The sequence below is a fragment of the Octopus sinensis genome, linkage group LG2 (genome assembly GCF_006345805.1).
Source record: "Octopus sinensis linkage group LG2, ASM634580v1, whole genome shotgun sequence".
NCBI classification, from domain to species: Eukaryota; Metazoa; Mollusca; class Cephalopoda; order Octopoda; family Octopodidae; genus Octopus; species Octopus sinensis.
Window position 1 is genome coordinate 169,425,180 of NC_042998.1, and position 22,857 is coordinate 169,448,036.

Genomic DNA, 22,857 nt, shown 5'->3' on the forward strand with positions numbered 1-22,857 from the left:
TTTTACGTGCCACCTGCACTGGCAACAACCTCCCTCGAATGTTTTTTTCACATGCCAGTAAGGCGACGCTGGTAATGGTGAGGAAAAAATTAATTCAAGTATACAATCTTCATCCTTAAGAATTGAATAAACTGTCCAGCCTTTTTAACGCTTTAGCATTTAAACCAGCCAAAATATTCTACCTCTTTCTTATTTAAACTTGCCAGATCCAACATCTCACACTTAGCTAACAATGTCACAAAAATAAACAAAAGGTGGTGCTCCAGCTTGGCTGCAGTCAAATGACTGAAATGAGTAAAAGAGTAATCACATCATTGAAAGCTTGAAGCTATGACATAATACTTAATTCAAAACTATGCATATAACTAGGCATCACATTTGACAGAGTAATCCGAAAGATAATGGATATCATTAATATACCATAATCTAGTGCAAGCAATTGAAGCAGCATTAAATTAAAATAGCTATCTCTGTAGCATAATGTAAGTACAATGTTGAAAGGGATACTTCGGTTTTGACCACAGCATTTGGCCTGTCAACAGTTTATGTGCATTAAATGTGATACAGAAATGGTTATATTAATATTTCCTTTTGAAGAATTCCAAGTAATTACTCACACTTTGGAGGAGAACTTGGATAGTCATCTTTAAAAAGCATTCTTAATTTGTAGACACCAGCTTCCCATGGAGTCTAGAAATGTAAAAAAATATTTTAAATATTACCATAAAAAAATAAAAGCATGAATAAATTTCTAATACTAAATACATCAGAAACATTAAATATAAAGAAATACATATATTTTCTAAATTACTTGTTTCATTAGTCATGAACATTTTGGATAAGTTTTAATCCCTCTTAGATGTTCCCAACTATTTCTTCCTTGTCATTTATAAATGAAATGTTTTCACAAGAAGAATTCAGTAAGTTTTGAAAAAGTTTGCAAAAATTAAAAAATTATTTTATACATAAACAATGTCTGTCTATGCTCTTGCTCGATAGGGCTGGGGTCATCCCAGAGGCATCATCATGCCTAGAGCTGATCAGGTCCACTAGCACTCCCCCATTGCTGGTGGTCCCATGCCAGCCCCTCTGCATCCTCCAATTTGATGTCAAACCTCCGGAGATCTTCCTTAATTATGTCCAACCAATAGAATGTGGTAAAATAAAAATTATTTTTTTCATTTTATCATTTAGTTGATTCAAAATGTCATCTTTTCATCATTGTAGTTACTTAATGAGCACTTGATGCCTTTTGATTGGCCCACTCAATAAAGACAAATTCTTTTGAGTTCAGTGCCCCACTTTTCATTTCTTCTTGTTTTGTTTTAAATTTGTCCACATAAAAAGATTACTTTGCTACATTAGGGATCCAAAGAGGGATTTTGAACTCAAAACACACAAAAGGCTCTAAAATTCTAATTCACCACCATGGATTGGTACTTTGTTTATTTCAGTGAAATTTGAACACAGAATGCATAGAACCAGAACAAATACCTGAGAAGACATCTGATCAGGCACTCTGTAATGATAAAATGTAATGAAAACCCTGTAATGATAAAATATACTTACTGATTTTTTCCCAGGAATTGCACATTCCCAATTCATAAGATTGAGAGAGCCATCTGGATTCTTAATAGGTCTGGCAACAAAACCCTGAAATAAGTTAAAATAGGGTCTTAAAAGTAAGAAAAAGACTATTAAATTAAATTTTTTAAAAATGAACAGAAAAATAATTGTTTGGAGTTAGTCAAATAATTCTTTGATTTTTCTTCTTTTTTTAATGAGGTAATTATGTAAACTGGGTGAGTTTAATGCTTTTACTAATTCCAACCCATGAGCTGGGATCATTGTTGAAACATTGCCAATTTATCTTTTGTTTTAAAAGACAAAGAAAAGGTGATTACATATGGTATAAAAGGTTCAGTATGTAAAGCTTGGCAATGACAGTTGAGATAAGAAAAGATTTCATAAAATAGTGAGCAATAAAAGAATGCCTTGGGGAGCATATTTTTGTATGTAAACAACAGCAAACATAATTCATTAAGCAATTTCCTTCAAACTGTTCCTATTTTTAAAAATTTGTTTAATCCTGCATAATAATTACCTCTAACACACAAAAAAAGGAACAAAATCACTTTAAAAAATTAGAAGCAAGAGGATTCTGCTTCACATAAAAAAAAAAACTATTCAAATATTAATCAAAATATACAACACTATTTAGTTTTCCTGTAATGGTTTAAAACAAACATAAATACGGATTTAAAAATGAACAAATTTGTTGATCTATAACATCAAAATATTGACTATATTATGAGATACTTCTCACTAACTGGAAAAAATGATTTGCAAACAAAAGGATTTGAACTCAGACTTGAAAGCTATCAACCCACCCGTCAATTATATGAATTAACTGCTTGCAATAGTGGGTTGTACTTCCTCAGTCAAAGAAGCTGAGTCACTAATAGTATCTTGATTTGAGATACATCAGTGTGAGATATTAATAGATAAATCTTCAGCTCAAAGACTGGTAATCTACTGACACAAGATTTTGAATTTAAATGCATTAGCACAAAAACTAAGGATTTGAAGTAAGGTTATTTATCAATTCAACTTCTGCGTAAATTTTTAAAAGTGTTATGCTAAATTATTTTCCCACCTTACAATGTTTATCACCAGTCAAAAGTTACAATTAATTATAATTAGCCTACTCATACATAATTAGGCAAAGAAATATGCATAGTTGGGTTAGTGGAATTCAAAGGTTATATATTCAAAGATCATAGGATTCCCTTCATTCTTGTTTTTAATCAACTTACATTTTACTCTTAACTCATGTCGAATGTTTAGTGTTAAATTGGTATCCAATGTAAAAAGTGTAATCTCAGAGTAGTAAGGAAATATATCAGAGTACAAAAGAAAAAGAAACTCTGATATATACATCTCAGAAACACAAGAATGGCCGTGTGATGCAGTTCACTTTGCAGTGAGAGTAGGTGTTTTCCACCATCGCCTAGAGTTGACCAAATCCATCTCAGTGGAAATTGATACACAGAAACTCTGTAAGCCCATCCTACAGATATGTGTGTGTGTATGTATAAGAGAGCAATAAAAACCAATAAACTAGTTCTTTCAAACAAAACTACTTTGTGGTACTTCTGTTTTGACAGTTTCAAACACTCCCTTGTCACAGTGGAAATTCCATACAGTAAACTAGTCAGGAACTCAATCAACAATGGTATTATTAAAAGAAATGCAGTAAAAACAAAAAAATTTTACATGGCATCTGGGAATATTAATAAAAATATAAACATTAATGCCTTATAAAGAAAAATAGTCAACACATCAAAATACAAAAAAGTAGAGTGTGCACTAAACAAACAAAACTGCAGAATGTTGATATCAATCAAGTGTATATAAAATTCCTTTACAATACATGGAGACAAGATTTCAAGATGAAATAACATGTTTTAAATTGTGTTGTTCATTTTTATCAAAATATGTCAGGCGTGGCCGTGTTAAGAAGCTTGCTTCCCAACCACATGGTTCTAGGTTCAGTCCCACTGTGTGGCACCTTGAACAAGTGTATTCTGCTATAGCCTCAGCCTGACCAAAGCCATGTGAGTGGATTTGGTAGATAGAAACTGTGTGTGTGTGTGTATTATATATATATATATATATAGGGGTTGGACAAAATAATAGAAACACCTAGCATCATAACTTTGAAACATCTATAAAACCATCAACAGCTTGTTTATTTTTGATTTTTTTTATATTTATTATTAGTGTTGCTTAATATGTTTTGCTAAAATTGCTGTTTCTTTTCAGATATCATAAGAAAAAGGTAATTAAATTTCATTAAAATGACAGATCTAGCAGACTTTCAAAGAGGTGAAATTGTTGGTGCTTGTATGATGGGCAATAGCATAACAAAAACAGCCAAAATGTTTGGTGTATCAAGAAGTACTATCATGAAAGAAATGATAGCCTTTGAGAAAGAGGGAAAAAACCTCCTCGTTGATTAAGTGTTTTCACCTCATCCCAATCTTTACATTCTTTCACGAAGATTTGCTCATATCTTAGTATGCTTTGAAGGTAACTCCTCCATCAGGTTTGTATTTGAACTCTGTTATGGAGTTTGCGACAGTTTGGCAAGAACACTTTTTCTGAATTTCCTGACTTCATTAATTGCAGTATTTGTTGCTGTAATAGTAATTGTTGTTGTTTTTGCAACTCCAGCAAACTGGCCAACAAATTTTCCATAATTTTTATGACTTTTTTTTTCATAAAATTCACACAAAACTTTGTGAGTTAACTTCTTGTGAGTTGTTAATTTCTTGTAGAGTTTATTAATTCCTCATGAGTTGTTTAAATCCTCATTTTCAGCGAAGGTATAGAATCAGGGTTTTCCTTCAATTAGATGGGTTGTACCTGCAAGTTAGTACTCCATCAGCTTGACTTACTTATTAACCCCTAACCTGGGAACAATAATGGCTAAGATGTGGTTCTACACTCCTCAAAACCCTGGAGCTCCTGAATCATGTCCCACCGCTACTAGATGCTTAATGTGTTTTATAATTGACAAAACTCTTCAGTTTAAAGAAAATTTATTGAAACAGAATTCTTTACTATTCTATTTAAATATATTTAATTGTGTCTGAAATTTTTAACAAACTTTCAGAGCTAGTTTTGTTTAAGCATTACCAACTCAAAATAACTAGCATTCTTATTCTCTGCAAGAAAGATTACAGGAACAAAGATTGAATTTCTATACAAATGACTTTTAATTCATAACATCTAAATTTATATGGAAAATTTAGTACAAAAAAAAAATCCTTTTTAAAATTAACTACTCAAAATTTTAGAAATTCTTTTCAAAATAAAAATATGGAAAAATCCTTACCGGTTTTAGTGAAATAAAGTAAGTCAAATACTATAATAACCTTTGTGAGAATGAGGGCCACAAGTTTGTGGCACCACATTCTCACTTATCAAATAAAGTAATAATAATTATTCTGAAATCTATGGATGTCATGATTATAACGAGGAGTGTATTCATACAGCATCTTCCTACTTGTGACTGAGCTTAAGAATTATTTCATTAGAAATAGTTATGAAGTGTTCAGACATCTCAGTTACTCAAGTATAAATTGCAAAGAAATTATAAAATTGAATGCCAACTGTATTTTTTAATGACCCATTTCCTCTAACCATGACCCAAGACCAAATATTATTTGTACTTTTTATATTTCAAAACTGGTTAGGTGGGATGAAAATGGCTAAAGAAATATTTGTCATATCTAGTTTTTCTCTAAGTTCAACAAAATGGTGAATGAACATTGTTCATTCACCAGTGACAAAACAACTATTAACACTTTCATTACCAACCCGGCTGAAACTGGCTCTGGCACTGAGTACAAATGTCTTGTTTTCATAAGTTTTGAATTAGAATCTTTCACCAAACCCTAGTCACAATTTATGTTCCTAACACTAGCTTAATGACGACTAAGCTATTTTACTAAATTCTATGTTATATTTAAAATAATTGAAAGAAACACAGAGCATCTCAAAATAAATACGGTAACGAAAGGGTTAAATATCCACTACATACTAAATCGCATTTTTGTGGGTCTGTTTGTGATAGATCCTTGAACTTCATATTCTTATTCTATCCACGATACTTTTAAAATATCTACTTCTACTGCTGTTTAAGACCATCTAAGTAACAGATGTCAAGTGATTCTGCTACAATGGTGTCTTAAATGTGAATGAAATAATCAAAAACTAAGAAATAATTCAAAGAGTAGGGAATGCTTTTAATGAGAACATAAACCGATCACAAGTTTGTAAAAATCTGTGAAGATGTATCTAATGAGGAAAATAATGAACTTTTCATTTTATAAGTTCAAATTAAATTACTGTTTTGGTCTGAAGGTTTAACCCTTTAGCATTTTAACTGAAATATTCTGATTTGTGCTTATAAAAAATACTTCCTGCCTCTCACACTTACCCTACAATGTCACTCTCAAAATCATGAAGTTATGAGATAATACAGTTAATTCAAAACAAAGTGAATAAATAAGCATTACATTTGACAGAGTAATTTGAATGCTGAAGGATTAAACAGTGTTTACATGCCGGTTTTTAGAGATGATTTGAAACATTAAAAACTTATCCAAAATTATGACAAACAAGAAGAATTATATGGATGCAAATTTTATTTTGTTTTCCCATAAAAAGTGGGGAAAAGGGAATATTTTTCACTTTCAGAACCACTATATCTTAGCAAGAGAAGCGAACCTTTCCAGTGGACTGAAATTGCAGAACAACCAATCAAATGCTTTCATGTTGGAGGAAAGGTAGCTAATGCAATGTTTTTCATAGGAAGTACACCCCACCCTCTCTCCACTTAAGTAGGCCTGAAAAAGAGGCAGACAAACCGACGCATTTCAAAAATTAAAGGTGATCTGAAACTTTTAAAACTTGTTCAACACCATGAAAGAAAGCAGAAATGTATCTTCTCTTGATTAAGTCATTGAGACTGCAGCTATGTTGGGACACCACGTCAAAGGATTTTAGTTGAACAAATCCACTCTAGTACTTCTTTGCTTTTAAATTTGGTACTTATTCTACCAGTTACTATTGCTGAACTGCTAAGCTACAGGGAATGTAAACAAATCAACACTGGTTATCAAGTGGTTTTACTCATAAAACATTGGTTGGCCAGTGATATAGCAAAAGGTGCCTTGCAGTGGAACTGAACTCAAAACCACATGGTGGTAAAGTGAGCTTATTAACCACAAAACCGTGTCTGCATGGATGCTAACTACTTCATCATCTCATTAATTGAGTGAGAGGAAGTAAAAACAGCTATGCTGATGTTTTCCTTATTTCTGTGGGGGCAAGTGTCATTAGTCTGAAAGCTGCAGAAGGAGGGTATTGAACATTTTTAAAAGTTGTTCAACACCATGAACTATAGAGATGCAAATTATTTTACATTCTCATTGATAAGGTAGGTGAATGTGGAAATGTAGCAGAATTGTTAGCATGCCAGACAGAATGTTTAGCAGCATTCTTTTTTCCTGACTTTACGATTTGGGCTCAAATTCCACTGAAGTCAGCTGACTTTCATCCTTTCAGAATCAAATCAAATACTAGTTGAACACTAGGGTTGATATAATCAACTAGCACCCTGCCCCCAAAATTTCAGACCTTGTGCCTATTGTAGAAAAAATAAAATGGGTGGTGTATCTGTGGCAAGGTGGAATTTTTAATGCATGCACAGGTTAGTTGGGTGGAAGCAGGAACAACTGTACCAATGTACTTATTTCTGTTGGATGAGCATTGTTATTCTGATAGCTAGAGAGGATTGAGTGGGTGAGGGACCCCAAAAATTTATCTAATATTTCAAAGGAGGTTGATTGGTGCAGGAAACAAATGTGCTGATGTATCATTTCTGTCAAAAGGAGGGTATTGTTATTCTGATAGCCAGAGTACAGAATAATTATTTTTAAAAATTGAAATTTAGGATAAAAAAGCTTTTCAGGGACTTGAGTGTTATTTCTTGCAGGTAAAGTTTTGAAGCCTTCACCTCATTCCATCTGCTGTTTCAACAAGTATCCACATGAATAAAAGAGTGGAGGAGTTTAAAAACACCTAGATGGTGCTATGAAAATCAGAGAGGAAGGATTTCAAAAAATATATATTTTTGGAAAAGAATTTTTTTTAAGAATCAGAATCTTCAGAATTTCAAAAATAAGTAATAATGATAAAAAAGAACAAAAAAACATCGGCATAGTGAAGGAGCAGCTAAAATTTTGAAAAGCTGTTTTGGGGGTAAAAATTTAATCTAAGTTGCTGAAAATTTATGACACCAAATAAATTTTTCTTCCTTAACCCTTTCGTTACTATATTTCTGACCAAAATACACCCCTCATGAGTTTCAATTAAATTCTAAAATAATCATGAATCTAGGCTTGTTTCATTAAATAACTGTAACTTTTTTACTTAACATATTAATGTGATATTTGGAACATAATTAAAGAAAGGGTTCTTAATCAATTCTATTGCATAACTTTTGTCTCAAAGTGACTTTAATTACAGGTAAATTGAGCAAAAGGTAAAAATATTAAAATTTTGTTTAAACATCACCATAGAAAATGAATCATCAGCTAATATTCAAATGGGTATGCAACAAAATTTTTATAAAGAAGAATTGTGCACATCACTATATCATCAGTTAAATTTAATGCACAACAGGTGTACCATAAAGGTGGAATGAAGTGAAATACTGGAATCCACCGTAAGTTTGACCGAACTAAAGAAATCGGTCAAAAAATAATATACAGCCCTGGTTATGGTATGGAAGTGATAAATTCCAGACCACATCGTTCCCTAGGCCATGCTGACTAACATTATTTTCCCTGTATAAAAAATAAATCCACGCAGTACCCAGTATTTGCTTCACAAATTTTCCGAAATTTGAACCCCCATTTTGCGTTTGTTTACATTCTGCGTAAGTTTGTTTCCGCATTGATCACTTCAAACAATAACTTCCAGACCACATCATACCCTAAGCCATGCTGACTAACAACAGTTTCCCTGTATAAAAACTAAATCCACAACAGTACCCAGTATTTGTTTCACAAATTTTCCAATTCGGAATCAATGCTTGATAACATGAAACTCCTATCCATTTTCTAAGTTGAAGAAAAATCGATGCCAAAAAAATGTGGGAAAAATCTCCCAAAATTCAGGGAATTAAAATTACACGTCGATCATTGTACAAAACTGTAGATGAACTGTTTACGAAGCATAATCACGTGTTTTCACGAATGTACTAAAGAGATATGCTCTGATATTCTCATTTAAATATGAATAGGTAAATTCGGGCGGCTTTGGGCGGTTTGGTCACATTAACCAAAATTTCTTTCGGGCGGCTTCGTAACGAAAGGGTTAATCCTCCTCTCTTCTCTCCCAAAAGAATCAAAAACTTACATGACCTCTTAATTAGAAGCTCCCATTCCTTCTGTAACACAAAGTTCTACAACCACCTTTGAGTGCTCCTATTCTGTTTTGCTATACTTTATTACCAACAGCACACCCATGATAACATGTCACCAACTATCTTGATTTCATCTCCACTAATCTCAAACAAAGTATCAAATGCAAATTAAGTAGTCCCCTACATATGTGGAAGAAACCAGATGTTTAGGAGACTACTACTGTAAGCAGTTTTGTGATGTTTGCAACAGCACCAAGGCAATCTTCAAATCCATTATTCCTTTATTCTTACATCTGAATGTAATTTTTATATTGCAATTCAACCTTCACTCATAAACACAAAGAGGAAAATCTAATCTAGGGCCACAAGTATTAATGTCTCGTATTCTCCAACTTCACCCAAACGGCTATCTCTTTTTTTTTTATGCACCAGTGTTGGGAAGGGCATCCAACCATAGAAACCTTGCTACATCAGATCAGAACCTGGTGCAGCTCCCCAGCTTACCAATTTTCAGTCAAACCATCCAACCCAAGCCTTTATGGAAAACAGATATTAAATGATGACAGTTTTGTGACTGTTCAATTAATGTCCCACCTCCTCTTTATAACTATATACATAAACTTCCTTGCTTGGAAATAAGTGAGGGTCAACAACAGGAAGGGTATCTGGCCATAGAAAATCAGCCTCAACAAATTCTATTGGACCCATGTTTGCACACCCATACATATGTGTATATGAGTGTTGTTTGAATGTCTACAGCAGTTCTGTCATCACATTTCAAAGTTGTTCCAAATTTGCCAGTTCTTTTATTTTCTCTTCAACCTGACCATTGCTCCTCTCCACCACTTGTTATCCCTCCTTTCTCAGCATTTCTCATTAATTCCAACTTATTTACCCTTCAACACACACACACACTCTCTAACAAAGAATTCTCTGAAACAAACTCCTCTACATGGAATAAAATTTATTCCACTGTTTGAAATATTGTTATTGCTTTTTGCTAGTGCAAATGACTAGTTTTCTTAGATTCTACTGTTTAACCAGTAGAGAAAGATTTGTACCCATAAATTAATTTAACCAGTTAAACACTAATTATTCATAAGATAAAATCCTTGTAGGACTGCCACTTTCACTGGTTTTTCAAAATAATTACCAAGATGATTTTTATTTTACAAATTTATGCTTGACTTTAAAAACTAATAACTATTTTAATCACCCTTTACTAAGAAACAAAATTTACAACATACAATTACCAAAGATCTGTAATTGTATAAAATGGGTTGCTTTGCAGTCTTTCTAAATCTTGAGCCCAGATAAGTAAATTTCAAAATATACAGTAGAGACACAAACAACAAATAAAACAGCTTACAAAAGGATGATCTTTTCTCCAAGCTTTTCTTTCTTCAGCTAAACGGCCCACAGCAATTCCAGACATAATCTCAACTGTAAAGAAATATATTGAAATGTTAGTATTTATGATAAATATTTACATCAATATTATTCAAAGATTTCATACAGAAATCTTTGCCAAAGAATGAGAAACAGGTTCTGATAGTTTAGACAAAGAACTTCTTTAATAAACTTTTTCTTTCTTAGTGATACAGGCTATTTACTAGTTTCCTCCAAATATCTTTGTTTCATTTTTAAATATCTAACCAAAGAGTATGTCCTATCTCATAATATTACTTAATTGATTATTTGATGACAGTTCAACAAGAATATAAAATCACATCTTGCTAAAATTCATGTTTTATGACATTTTTTTAAAAGTAAATTTTAATCCAAGGAGGAAGTCAATACAAGTTAATAATCAATTTGAATTTCTGCAGACTTATCTAAATGGAGCATGTGGAAAGGAAAAAAAAAAAAGAGTTCTGGAAATAAGGTATGCTATTGTCCCTACAGAATCGAGATGATAGAATTAAGATGAAACGTGGATTTGGTGATACAGAACTTGTTAGTTCACCACAGTGTGCAACTGGTTATGTGTTTGTTAATTGAAGATTTGCCAATCAGTTGAATGACTTTTCTTTTTAATTTAGATCTAGTTTGTTTCATTATATTTGTACAGCAGCATTGCTTTATATAAATGAACAGTACTCTGATACGAGAAAACATACAATACAAAAACAGCTGTTCAGAACTGAAATAGAGTTTGGTTAAGAAAAGAAGGCCTAGCCTCTGAGATGCAGCAGATGTATAAAAACAACAAAGGATCCACTGTCTCCCTCAAATTACACCTTACAAAGACAGAATTGCAGACACTAACAATGATAACAACAAAATAAGATAAAAGAATCAATTCAGGAAATAAAATTTCTTGATCATGTCATTTGCTTCAGAGTTTTAGATTGCCATAAGAAATTTCTCTAATCAATATTTCAGAATAATATGTAAGGCAGCAAGCTGGCAGAAACATTGGCATGCGGGGCAAAATGCTTAGTGGTATTTTGCTTGTAGCTATGTTCTAAGTTCAAATTCTGCTGAGGTCAACTTTGCCTTTTATCCTTTCAGGGTTGATAAATTAAGTACCAGTTGCGTACTGGCGTCGATCTAATCAACTGATCCCCTCACCAAAAATTTTGGGCCTTGTGCCTAGAGTAGAAAAGAACATTTCAGAATATGACAGGAACATCTTTAAGTTAAAATTTGATTTATAATCTGGCAATAACCCTCTATCTAAGAATTTCACTCTAGCAAACAATGAAACAACAGAAAATAGCTCATAAACCAAATTATGGAATTGGTAATATAATCACAAAAAAGCAGATGTACAGTAAAACTAAGTTGGATAACAGAGTAAAGAGAGATTATAATGCAGCTAAAGAGAGGTTATCATTTAAACCAGCAATATCCAGCCCAAATATTCTTGTTTCATGTTCAAATTGACCAGATCCAGCCTATTATACCTACCTTATGTCATTCTAAAAATAAACAACATCATCGAAATCATGAAGCTACAAGATAAAGCATGATTAATTCAAAACAATGTGAATAAATGTTATCATCTGAATGAGTAACCTGAATGCTAAAGGGTAACTAAGCAGTTTAAAATTTTATTCATCCTTAATGAAGTATTCTGAAGTGATATTTATTTTATTTTCATCTAACTGAACAGTTCTTGATCTCGTTTCAAGAATTTTAATAACAGACCTAACAGAAATATCAGCTAACAGGTGGAAATAGAACTCAAATAAACCCAGTGTCAAATATTACCTAAAGTTCTACATCGGAGATTGAAATAGATATTTAAAACAAGAGGTTGCCTAAAACTAAAAGATTAAGACAAATACAGCAAAAACCTAATTATTAATTTTAAGCAGAATTAACTGATCAAATGACTTCTTGGAAGTAGATGTTACCTAAATGACAGTGCTGAGGTGGTTGCAGTTTGAGTATAGTCACTATATAACAAAGTTGCAACTGTGAAACTTAACGTACTTTCATTTTAAAATATTTTCAATAAAAAAAATATATGAAGCAATAGTTGCTAGGAAGTTCTCTTTCATAAATTTAACAAACACTTCTATTTGTCAATGCCAGATCAATAAATCAGCTAATTATTAAGCGAAATACTTAAAAAGAGTAAAACAATATACATAGGTGAGCAGAGAGAAAAGATTTTTTTTTAAATAATCAAATCTTAAATTGAGAAAAAGACGAATTATCTATATAAGACATTCATCTTTGAATACGAAAACAACTTAACTTATAGCTCAGTATCATGCTAAAAATAAATCATATATGTGTCATTGATTCAGCGAATTTCCCGAAAACCAAAACCATATAGTTTTTTTTTTTTCTCTTTGTATCGGTCTGTACATTTCCATTGTATTTGAATTGTGTGGACCTTATATATTAAAAACAACTTGAGGCATCAACCTTAAGATAAACTAAAACTGACGGCATCAGACTGCTGCCGAGCTTGGGCACCAACCTTGAATTTTAGTCGAACAAACCGATCCAAATACTCATTTGTTTTTAAACCTGATACTTATTTTATAGGCCTCTTTTGCCGATCTGCTTAGTTACGGGGACGTAAACACACCCACACCGGTTGTCAAGCGGTGTGGCGGGTACAAACACAAAAACACAAACACATTGACACGCACACAACGGGCTTCTTTCAGTTTCAAATCCACTCAAGGCATTGGTCGACCCAAAGCTATAGAAGACACTTACCCAAAGTGCCCCACAGTAGGATTAAACCCAGAACCTGTGCCTGGTTAATTTTTTATTTTGTTTCAAGTATTTTATCTTCGACCATGCTGGGACACCGCCTTAAAGGGTTTAATTAAACAATTCAACACCAGTACTTGTATTTAAACCTTGTAGGTATTCTACAGGTCCCCATTGCCGTACCGCTAAGTTACGGGGACGGAAACAAGCCAGTACTAGTAGTTAAGCGGTTGGAGGTGGGACAAATGCAAACATACACACACAAACGACGGGCTTCTTTCAGTTTCCGTCTACCAAATCCATTGACAAAGCTTTGGTCGGCCCGGGACTATAGTGGAAGACATTTGTTCATGGTGCCCCGCAGAGAGACTGAACCCGAAACCACGTGGTTGGGAAGCACGTTTCTTACCACCCAACCATATTTACGCCCCGTAGTGAACAGAATCATAAAACAGCAAGACAAGCAAAGCCATCATAACATTTTATAGTAAATCTTCGTTACTTGAAAAATGTGTACTGATGAAACGGTTACAAAAAGGAAAAGAAATTCCTAAGTACGTGTGCCATGACGAGAAGTGCAAACAGAGGGTACTGACCGTTTTTTTTTGTTTGGTTTTTAGTTTCTCCGTACCCCCAGCCTTCTCTTGAGGGGGGGGGGGCACTTTGCTGATTAAAGAATTGAATATCGGTTCAAGAATGAAGGCAGTGTTTTTTGTTTTTTTAATATGCGCGGTTTATGAATATTCAAGGGGGAGCATACAAATTGCCATGTTTAATAAAGTTATGATCGTTCTTTAGGTTAAACATTAACCATTTTTTTAAAAACCATCATAACTCGTTGGCGAAGAAAGCTTTATTAGCTTTATTAAAGTGGATGAAAACTTTATTTTCCCATTAATAATTAGTGGAGTTGGGACTGATATTTGTCAGTAAAGACACCATTATTGTTTCTCAGTGGGGCAGTTCGTCTTAAGTTTCAAAATTGACTTGTATAGCAAATGCATATATAACTGTACTAAATTTACACCACCGAGGGAATTTAAATTCAAAAAGTTATAATAAAGAAATATTGGTAGAATAGATAGATATCCATGAGGTTCACCAAGGAAGTAATATTATTGTTTAACAACAAAATATAAACATTTGAAGAGTTTATATGAATTAAAAAATTGGGTAAATTTTTACTATGAACACCAGGCTGGTTTGGGAAGTAAAATTTATATATTTGTGAATTTTAATCTTCTCAGTGAATTTTTCCATGAAAACTGCCAGAAATCACTATTATACTACAGTGAAAGTCAGACAGGTAGAATTGTAAAAAAACTTAACAAAAATTATACAAAATATATTTATTTTAAATACGCAGCTTTTGGGTGAATTTTTTTCTTCCTCATATATACTTTATATTCCTTTCAATTGATAAAACTATTATCTGAAAATGGTTTGATTTTGAGGAAATCAAACGGCCCTGAACAATTAAAAACAACGTAATTGAAAGAAGAAAAAAAACTGATAAGGCATCTCTTTCAATGAATAACGAAAGTTTTTTTTTTTGTATGTGTATGTATCCAGACTTTCTTGTATCTGAAAAATTGTACATTTTATATTGGTGTGTTGAAGTTGAGTCACTAAACAAGCATCAGAAAGACATGAATTGTCAATTAATCATCCAGTTTTTGTAGGTGTGGGCAATCTTTCAGGTGGTAGAAATGAATAACGATATGCCCTCGAACAGACATTTAACCCGTTAAGTACTTAGATATGATTGTATCCTAACACTTGTGAGTAAGACACTAACTAGAAATCGTGCATATTATTTACAAATCATTACCACTGATGTTATAGATACCAATTACTACTTTTATTATTCAATAATAGAGCAAAATGGTTTATGTTATTTAGGTTATTTTGTCTGTAATAATTTCAATTTGTTACCTGATGAACAGATTTTGTATTTATCATAATTCAATAGTGTGCAAGCCAAAGAAACAGGACATTTAAACATTGTATATATTTATATATTCAAGACGCAAGTCTTGCCACAAAAGTGATGCTACAATAACAATAACTACACTTGAATCAGATAAGCGTTGTAAATATATAATAAGCACAGGTATATGTATTAATCGGACATGAATTTAAAGTGTAAAGTAAAATAGATAAATGGAGTTGGCTAGTCGTAAAAATTTCAAGAGGACATCTAAGAAACGTAAAACGAAGGAAAAGAATGAAATTCTATCTCTTTAAGTAAAAGACACTTATGACCATTTCGCGCAACAGTTATTCAGTTAAAACAACAACAAATGAAAATGTAATCACTATAGCAAGGTTACAAATTATATTTTCTTACCTGTATTTTTAATCAAAATGGAGCGAAAGGTTAAAAAGTCTAATATGTATTAATAATAATGGTAAACTCCTGGCAAGTTAAGGAGCGGGAGTACTGAAGATTGATATAATGGCGTTACACCGCTGTTCAAGTTGCAATCACGTGTGCGAGATTTGATATTCTACGAGAATTCATTTCCATACATCATTTAGAAATTTGAAATTTACTTAGAAGTTCATTCATATAAAAGGAATATAGTTTTAATTTTTAAAATTCAAAATACTAACAAATTTCAAATCTTTCTGTTTTTTTTTTCTCATTATTTATAATCATTTGGTAGAGTCGTCAGAGCTTCGGACAAAATGCCTTTTTAATATTTACGTTCGAGTTCAAATCCCGCTGAGGTCAACTTTTTATTTTTTATCCTTCTGGAGTCGATTAAGGGAAGGACGCGCATTCATTTTCGAGTAGAATTTTCAATACCAAACCTCGAACGTTTTTAACATGCCTTTTTAAAAAATGGTCTTTGGATTTCAAAGTTTTGAACATCAGAGATTCAGAATCTCTTTTCAATTTACCAATGGAAAAAAAAAATTATTTTAAATTTTTTTTGCATCTTGTAACAGAAATGAATCTTTTTGGTTTGAACGGCAGTTTTTTCTAGCGGTGTCATATGAAATTGTCACCCATAATTATGACTCTAGTATCGATCTATTGCATTTCTATCTGTTTTAAGGTTAGGGTTAGGGGTGGGGGAAGGGTATCTTTTTTCTTCACAAATGTAAGTAAACCCAATCTGTTTCTTAAACGAGGGACATATTCAAACGGCACAGAATATTTTTACCTCAATGGACGTCACTGATTGGTTGAAATTGCAGAAATCTCTCTCTATATAAACGGCAGTTTGTCTGTGCGTTTTCTGTGTGTCTGTTTTCTCGTACCCTCACTCTGACCACGGCTTTCAACCGATTCTGATGAAACTTGACACACACATAGCCCAATGTCATAATTCAAAACTAACGCAGCGAAAATTTTGAAAAGTTCCCCCAGTTCTGAAAAAAATCGATAAATTCGATATGGGGTCGAGAATCAGAAATCCAACCACAGACCGTCTAGGGACGCAACTCCACCTTTTTTTAACTCTCAAAAAAATTTACCATCATTTTTTTTCCATTTTTTTGCTATTTTTTGGCTATAACTCTCTAAAAATGCTTTATAGTTATTTCCCTTACAAACCTGAGCAACGCCGGGCGATACTGCTAGTTTAAGAATAAAAAACAAATATCTTACAAACCATGGAATTTTCTCAATAAAGCCAAGAGAAAAAGATGTTTTATAAACACATTCTACCAGTATACGAAGTTACCTAGAAATTATGTTAAAAACTGCCGTTCAAACCGAAAAGATCCCAGAAATTGATTATGCACAAATGAAGTACTCTTGCTTGTATATAAAAATTCTTTCGTTTGCATATGAAGTGTATGAGAATATTTTGTTGGCATTTGTAATTTTAATTTTGTTTGAAACTATAAAAGCAAGAACACTAAATTTTCAGAAAGTGAAACTACTAATCGTTTCAAATGCAAACAATATAAATCTATATCAATATCTGTCTATAGGCATAGGCATGGCTCTGTAAGAAACTTCCTTCTCAACCACATGGCTCCGGGTTCAGTTCCACTGTGTGGAACCTTGGGCAAATGACTTCTACTGTAGCCTTGGGCTGACCAAAGCCTTGTGAGCGGATTTGGTAGATAACACGTTGCTTTCAGTCTGCCATGTGTGTGTGAGTCTGTGTTTGTCTCCCACCACCATATGACAACCAGTGTTGGTGTGATTATGTCCCGTACCTTAGCAATTTGGCAAAATAAACCAATACCAGGCTTAAAATAAAAAGAAAAGTTCTGGGGTCGATTCATTGGATCTTTTCGGTTTGAATGGCAGTTTTTAACATAATTTCTAGGTAACTAAAAAATGTTAAACTTCGTATACTGGTAGAATGTGTTTATAAAACATGTTTTTCTCTTGGCTTTATTGAGAAAATTCTATGGTTTGTAAGATATTTGTTGTTTTTTTCTGCAATTTCAACCAATCACTGATGTCCATTGAGGTAAACAACATTCTGTGCCGTATGAATATGTCCCACGTTTAAGAAACAGATTGGGTTTATTTATATTTGTGAAGAAAAAAAGATACCCTTCCCCCACCCCTAACCCTAAAATAGATTAAAATGCAATAGATCGATACTAGGGTCATAATTATGGGTGACAATTTCATATGACACCGCTAGAAAAAACTGCCATTCAAACCGAAAAGATCCGATTCATTTAACTAAAAAATTCTTTGAAAGAGGTGGCCTTAATGACTAAAACAAATAAAAGGCAAAAGATGTGTGTGTGTGTTTGTGTGCGCTTAGCAGCATTTACCTTTCAAAGTCAATAAAATATGTATCAGTTGAGCACTGAGGTCATTCTAATTGACTTCCTCCTTCTCTGAACTTGCTGGCTTTGTGTCAAAATTTGAAATCAGTATCTGTCTGCATGTATGCCTGCATACATAGTAATATTTCACTTAGGCATAGTGACACTAATAACCTAATGTTAAAATTCAATATAAATATGCTTCGGAATAAAGTGTTGCTTAAATACAGAGCGTAATATGGAAATAGATAAATGACAAAAGGAAATGATGGTGCTCAAGTACTGCTCTTATAGCAGAAGTAGCTCTAAGCTGATGAAGTTCATAGCATAATTTCCTGTTCCTTTATAATTTATTTAAGTTTATATATATATATATATATATATATATATATATATAATATATATATATATATAATAGGTGCATATTTATTAAATTATTGTATATTTTAAATTGTAAATATTTAATTGCTACAGCTACTTCACCCTTTTATGTTTGTCTGTTCTTGCTCGTCCTCTCTTTGTAATGCATTCATGGCAAATATTTATGAAATAAAGTAGCTTGCTTCTCAACCATATGGTTCCGGGTTTATTCCCACTGCATTGCACCTTGGGCAAGTGTTTTCTACTATAGCCTCAGGCCAACCAAAGCCTTGTGAGTGGATTTGGTAGACGGAAACTGAAAGAAGCCAGTTGTATTTATGTATATATATATGTATGTTTATGTGTCTGTCTTTGTCCCCCCAACATCGCTTGACAACTGATGCTGGTGTGTTTACATCTCCATAACTTAGTGGTTCAGCAAAAGAAACCAACGAAGTACTAGGCTTCCAAAGAATAAGTCCTGGGGTCGATTTGCTCGACTAAAGGCAGTGCTCCAGCATGGCCGCAGTCAAATGACTGAAACAAGTAAAAGAATAATATATATAAATATTTTTATTTCGTAATGAGATAAAAAAAACCAAGGCTGTTTAGATTTAAGAACATTTATAGATAGAATGTCTTAGAGCTGTTTCCAGGATATTTATAATATCCATCTATTGGATTTTACTCATAAGGTACTGGAATATTATATGTATAACATTCTGCCTAAAAAATGGATCTACAAATGCAATAACCCTACATATCTCACATCTATTTCCTTTTATTTCCTCTACCTCACTCTCTATCTTATATTTTATCTAAATTAACTATTTCTTAACCATCCTCTCACACCGTCTCCGATGAAGGGATATAATAAATATCCTGGAAACAGCTGTAAGACCTATCTATAAATGTTCTAAAATCTACACAACCTTGGTTTTTTATCTCATTATGAAATAAAAAAATTTATTATATACACACGCTGACATATGACCAACGTTGAACCCCTTATTTGCATAATCACTGAACCTGGAACTTAACAGCAGTCCATCTATAGCACTTATTCAGCATTACCTGACACCTTTGGGTCTTAATGACACCATTATCTCTCATAACCTCTCTCTCTCTCTCTCTATATATATATATATATAATATATATATATATGTATTTATATATAAATAAACACGAGGGGAAGTCAAAAATTATCTACACTTCTGCCATATCATATCTTCTGTACATGCATACTTATAGTTGGTACTATTGTGGTCACATGATTGAAGTTTGAGCCTGATTACGCCATTTTTCTTTCTGGATTTATAGTGTAAGCATGGCTGTTCCACTATCCATGTGCACCAAAGAAGAACAAAGAGCAGTGATCTGATTTCTCTGGCCAGAATGTGTGTCAGGTGCTGAAATTCATCAGGGGCTCTTAGCACAATACGGGGACAGTGCACTACTCAGTAGAAGTGTGTATAAGCAGATTGAGAAGTTTAAAAGTAGTTGGATAGGTGTGATGCATGTAGAGGGAGTAGCATGCCCATCAACCTCCACCACTGACAAGGAAAATTCAGCAAGCTCAAGAGATGGTACTAGTGAACTGGCAACTTATGATCAATGAGGTAGCTTGTTCTCTGCAGATTAGTCATGGTTCTACCAATCAAATCGTCCACAATGAGCTCAGCTTCTATAAAGTCTGTGCAAGATGGGTGCCAAAAGAGCTTACCACAGAAAACAAGCTCAAACATCTTGAGGTTTGCCAACATTTACTCAGTCACTATAATGAGGGCGAAGAATTTTTGAGCAAAATAGTCACAGGAGACGAAACATGGGTCCATCATTATGAGGCAGAATCCAAAAGACAGAGTATGGAGTGGAAACATCTTGGCTTGCTAGCAATGAAGAAATTCGACACTCAGCCTTTGACAAGAAAGGTGATGCTAACCCTTTTTGGGGACTCAAAAGGGCCTATACTGGAAGAATACCTGGAAAATGAGTGTAGAATCAAGAGTGTAAGATATAGTGCTTTGCTGGCCAACTAACTGAAGCCAGCAATTCATATGAAACTCCAAAGCCTGTTGTTGAAAAAGGATTTGTTGTTGCAAACAGCTGCCCAGACTATTGGAACCATTAACCAATTTTGTTTTGGGGTCCTAGAACACCCTGCTTACAGCCCAGATCTCACTTCTTCCGATTATCATATCTTTGGACCATTCAAAGATGGTTTACAAGGTTGTTCATTTCCTACAGATGAAGATGTGAAGGCAGCAGTGCATAAATGGTTGCACAACCAACTGAAAACCTTCTTCTTCAAGGGAATACGCAAGTGTGTGGACTGCTGGACCAAGTGCATCGAAAAAGAAGGAGACATATATGGAAATGTGACGTACTTGTTTATCCCCTGCTTTTGGTAAATACATTGAAAAATCAAGAGTGCATATAATTTTTTACTCTCCGTGTATATATATATGTGTGTGTGTGTGTATGTATATATATATATATATATATATATATACTATTGAAAAAATACACATACATTTATTTATTTATTTATTTCCTCCATGTTACTTGTACACATTGAAAAAATACACATACATTTATATATATATATATATATAAAACTGTTCGATGAACGGCAACGGGAAACTCAGAGTAACAGGTTTTGCTGAATTTTCTGCTGCTTTAAATAAAGTGTGTATATATATATATATATATATATATATATATATATATATATATATATATATACACACTTTATTTAAAGCAGCAGAAAATTCAGCAAAACCTGTTACTCTGAGTTTCCCGTTGCCGTTCATCGAACAGTTTTATATATATATATATATATAAATGTATGTGTATTTTTTCAATGTGTACAAGTAACATGGAGGAAATAAATAAATAGTTACCAGGGTATCAAAAATTCACATAAGTACCAAGGCTGTTACAGCCCACTTATAAAGGTAGAAATTCCAGGGTTTAGTGAAATGTTTTTGTACAACAGATAAATAAAGAAACAGAGTTAAATATAGGAGTTATTCAAATCTTTGAAGTTGCTGTGAAACTTTGCAAACATGTTAAAGTAACATCCAGTTTGTTACTAGGTTTATTGAAGTTTAATAAAAATCTATAATTGGATGGCTAGGGCCCCTAGAAGTGGTCCACATATATAACCAATATATTTCCCCTTAACAGCCAAGGGAAATAACCCATTTATTTTCCTTTGATCACTATAAACTCTACCAAGCCTGGTATTATGTAACATGCTTCATAATTTTGGTATACATACATACTTTATTGGTATTTCCTCCTAAGTTCTATACACTCTGGAAACGTATTAAAGCCCTTTTGGGGGCTACTTTATTTGAATTCTTACTATCGGGGTAACCAATTTCATGTTACTACGTAACTGACTTCATGATTTGGGTATTCATAACTTATTAGGATTTCCTAAAACCAAGATCCTGTGTAAGACAGTTCAGTATTTTCTGTAAATGTACAAAAACCATTTTAAGGGCTACATACTTATATTTATTGCTATTGGATTAGTGAACAATTATGAGAACGGAACCAAGGAATAAGCCCCATTTTCCAGGAATTAAAGGGTGTGCCAGCTAGTATACTTATAAAATTATATATTATATATATATATATTCTATTAATTTTTAATTTTAATTGGTTATTACATGCTGACTACCTGATAAAATCAAATATAGATTTTATCTTTACTCTTAATATATATATATATATATATAAATATAAGAAATTAATGTAAACAGCAAGTTACAATGTTTCACCAAAAAGGAGAATTATATTAAATGTCACTAAATGTGACTAGGGTGTTAAAAACACCTACATTGTTAGAAATAACAGCTAAATTGGTCTATTGCTATACACACACATATATATATATACATACATACATATATATATATATATATATAATATATATATATATATTAAGGTATGTAGAAAAATACAACATGGACAAGAACGTATAACTCTTAGAAGACGATACAATAAACACGGACAGGACATTCGAAACCCTCAGTCTTCAGTCAAGAACCGGATCATCGTAGTAATTTCGGCTGATTAATCTTGAGATTACTAGATCACGGCCAGCCCTCCAAGAAAAACTAGGCAACGAGCATTAGAAAAACTAAGCTGGGAGCGTAGATTTCCTGGAAGAAGGATCGAATGCATACGGACACCAGGACAGCAAAAGGGACGAATATAAAAAAACAAAAAAATAATGGAATACAGAAACATGAAATACAGAAGCATTAACGGTGAAAACAACAACAAGTGTCTTACGACTGATAACAAGCAAACAAATTTTTTTTCCTCTGGCGCAAGGAAAGGAGCCTTATTGGCGATGCCTATAGCGGCGGACGAAAAACAACGATGTTAACACGACGCTGGTCAGAAGCTGAAAGGCAGATTTCGGCCAGCAGTCACGTGACAGAGGAGAGAGAAAAGAAAAGAAAGAGAAGATAACAAGCATATATATATATATATATATTCAATTAGTCTCATTAAGGGATAGTATCATCCAATGAATTACTGGTTTAAT

General features: G+C 33.0%; 1 protein-coding gene across 1 annotated transcript in view; it reads right to left on the reverse strand.

The window, feature by feature from the left end:
* Positions 1 to 22,857, reverse strand: part of LOC115224255 (ubiquitin-conjugating enzyme E2 E1) — a 42,088-nt gene that overhangs the window by 6,705 nt on the left and 12,526 nt on the right. The window contains exons 2-4 of the mRNA XM_029795066.2: positions 10,371 to 10,444; positions 1,570 to 1,653; positions 618 to 690 (exon numbers count right to left, since the gene is read on the reverse strand). Coding sequence (XP_029650926.1) covers positions 618 to 690; positions 1,570 to 1,653; positions 10,371 to 10,444 — 231 coding nt within the window. The remainder of the gene's footprint in view (positions 1 to 617; positions 691 to 1,569; positions 1,654 to 10,370; positions 10,445 to 22,857) is intronic.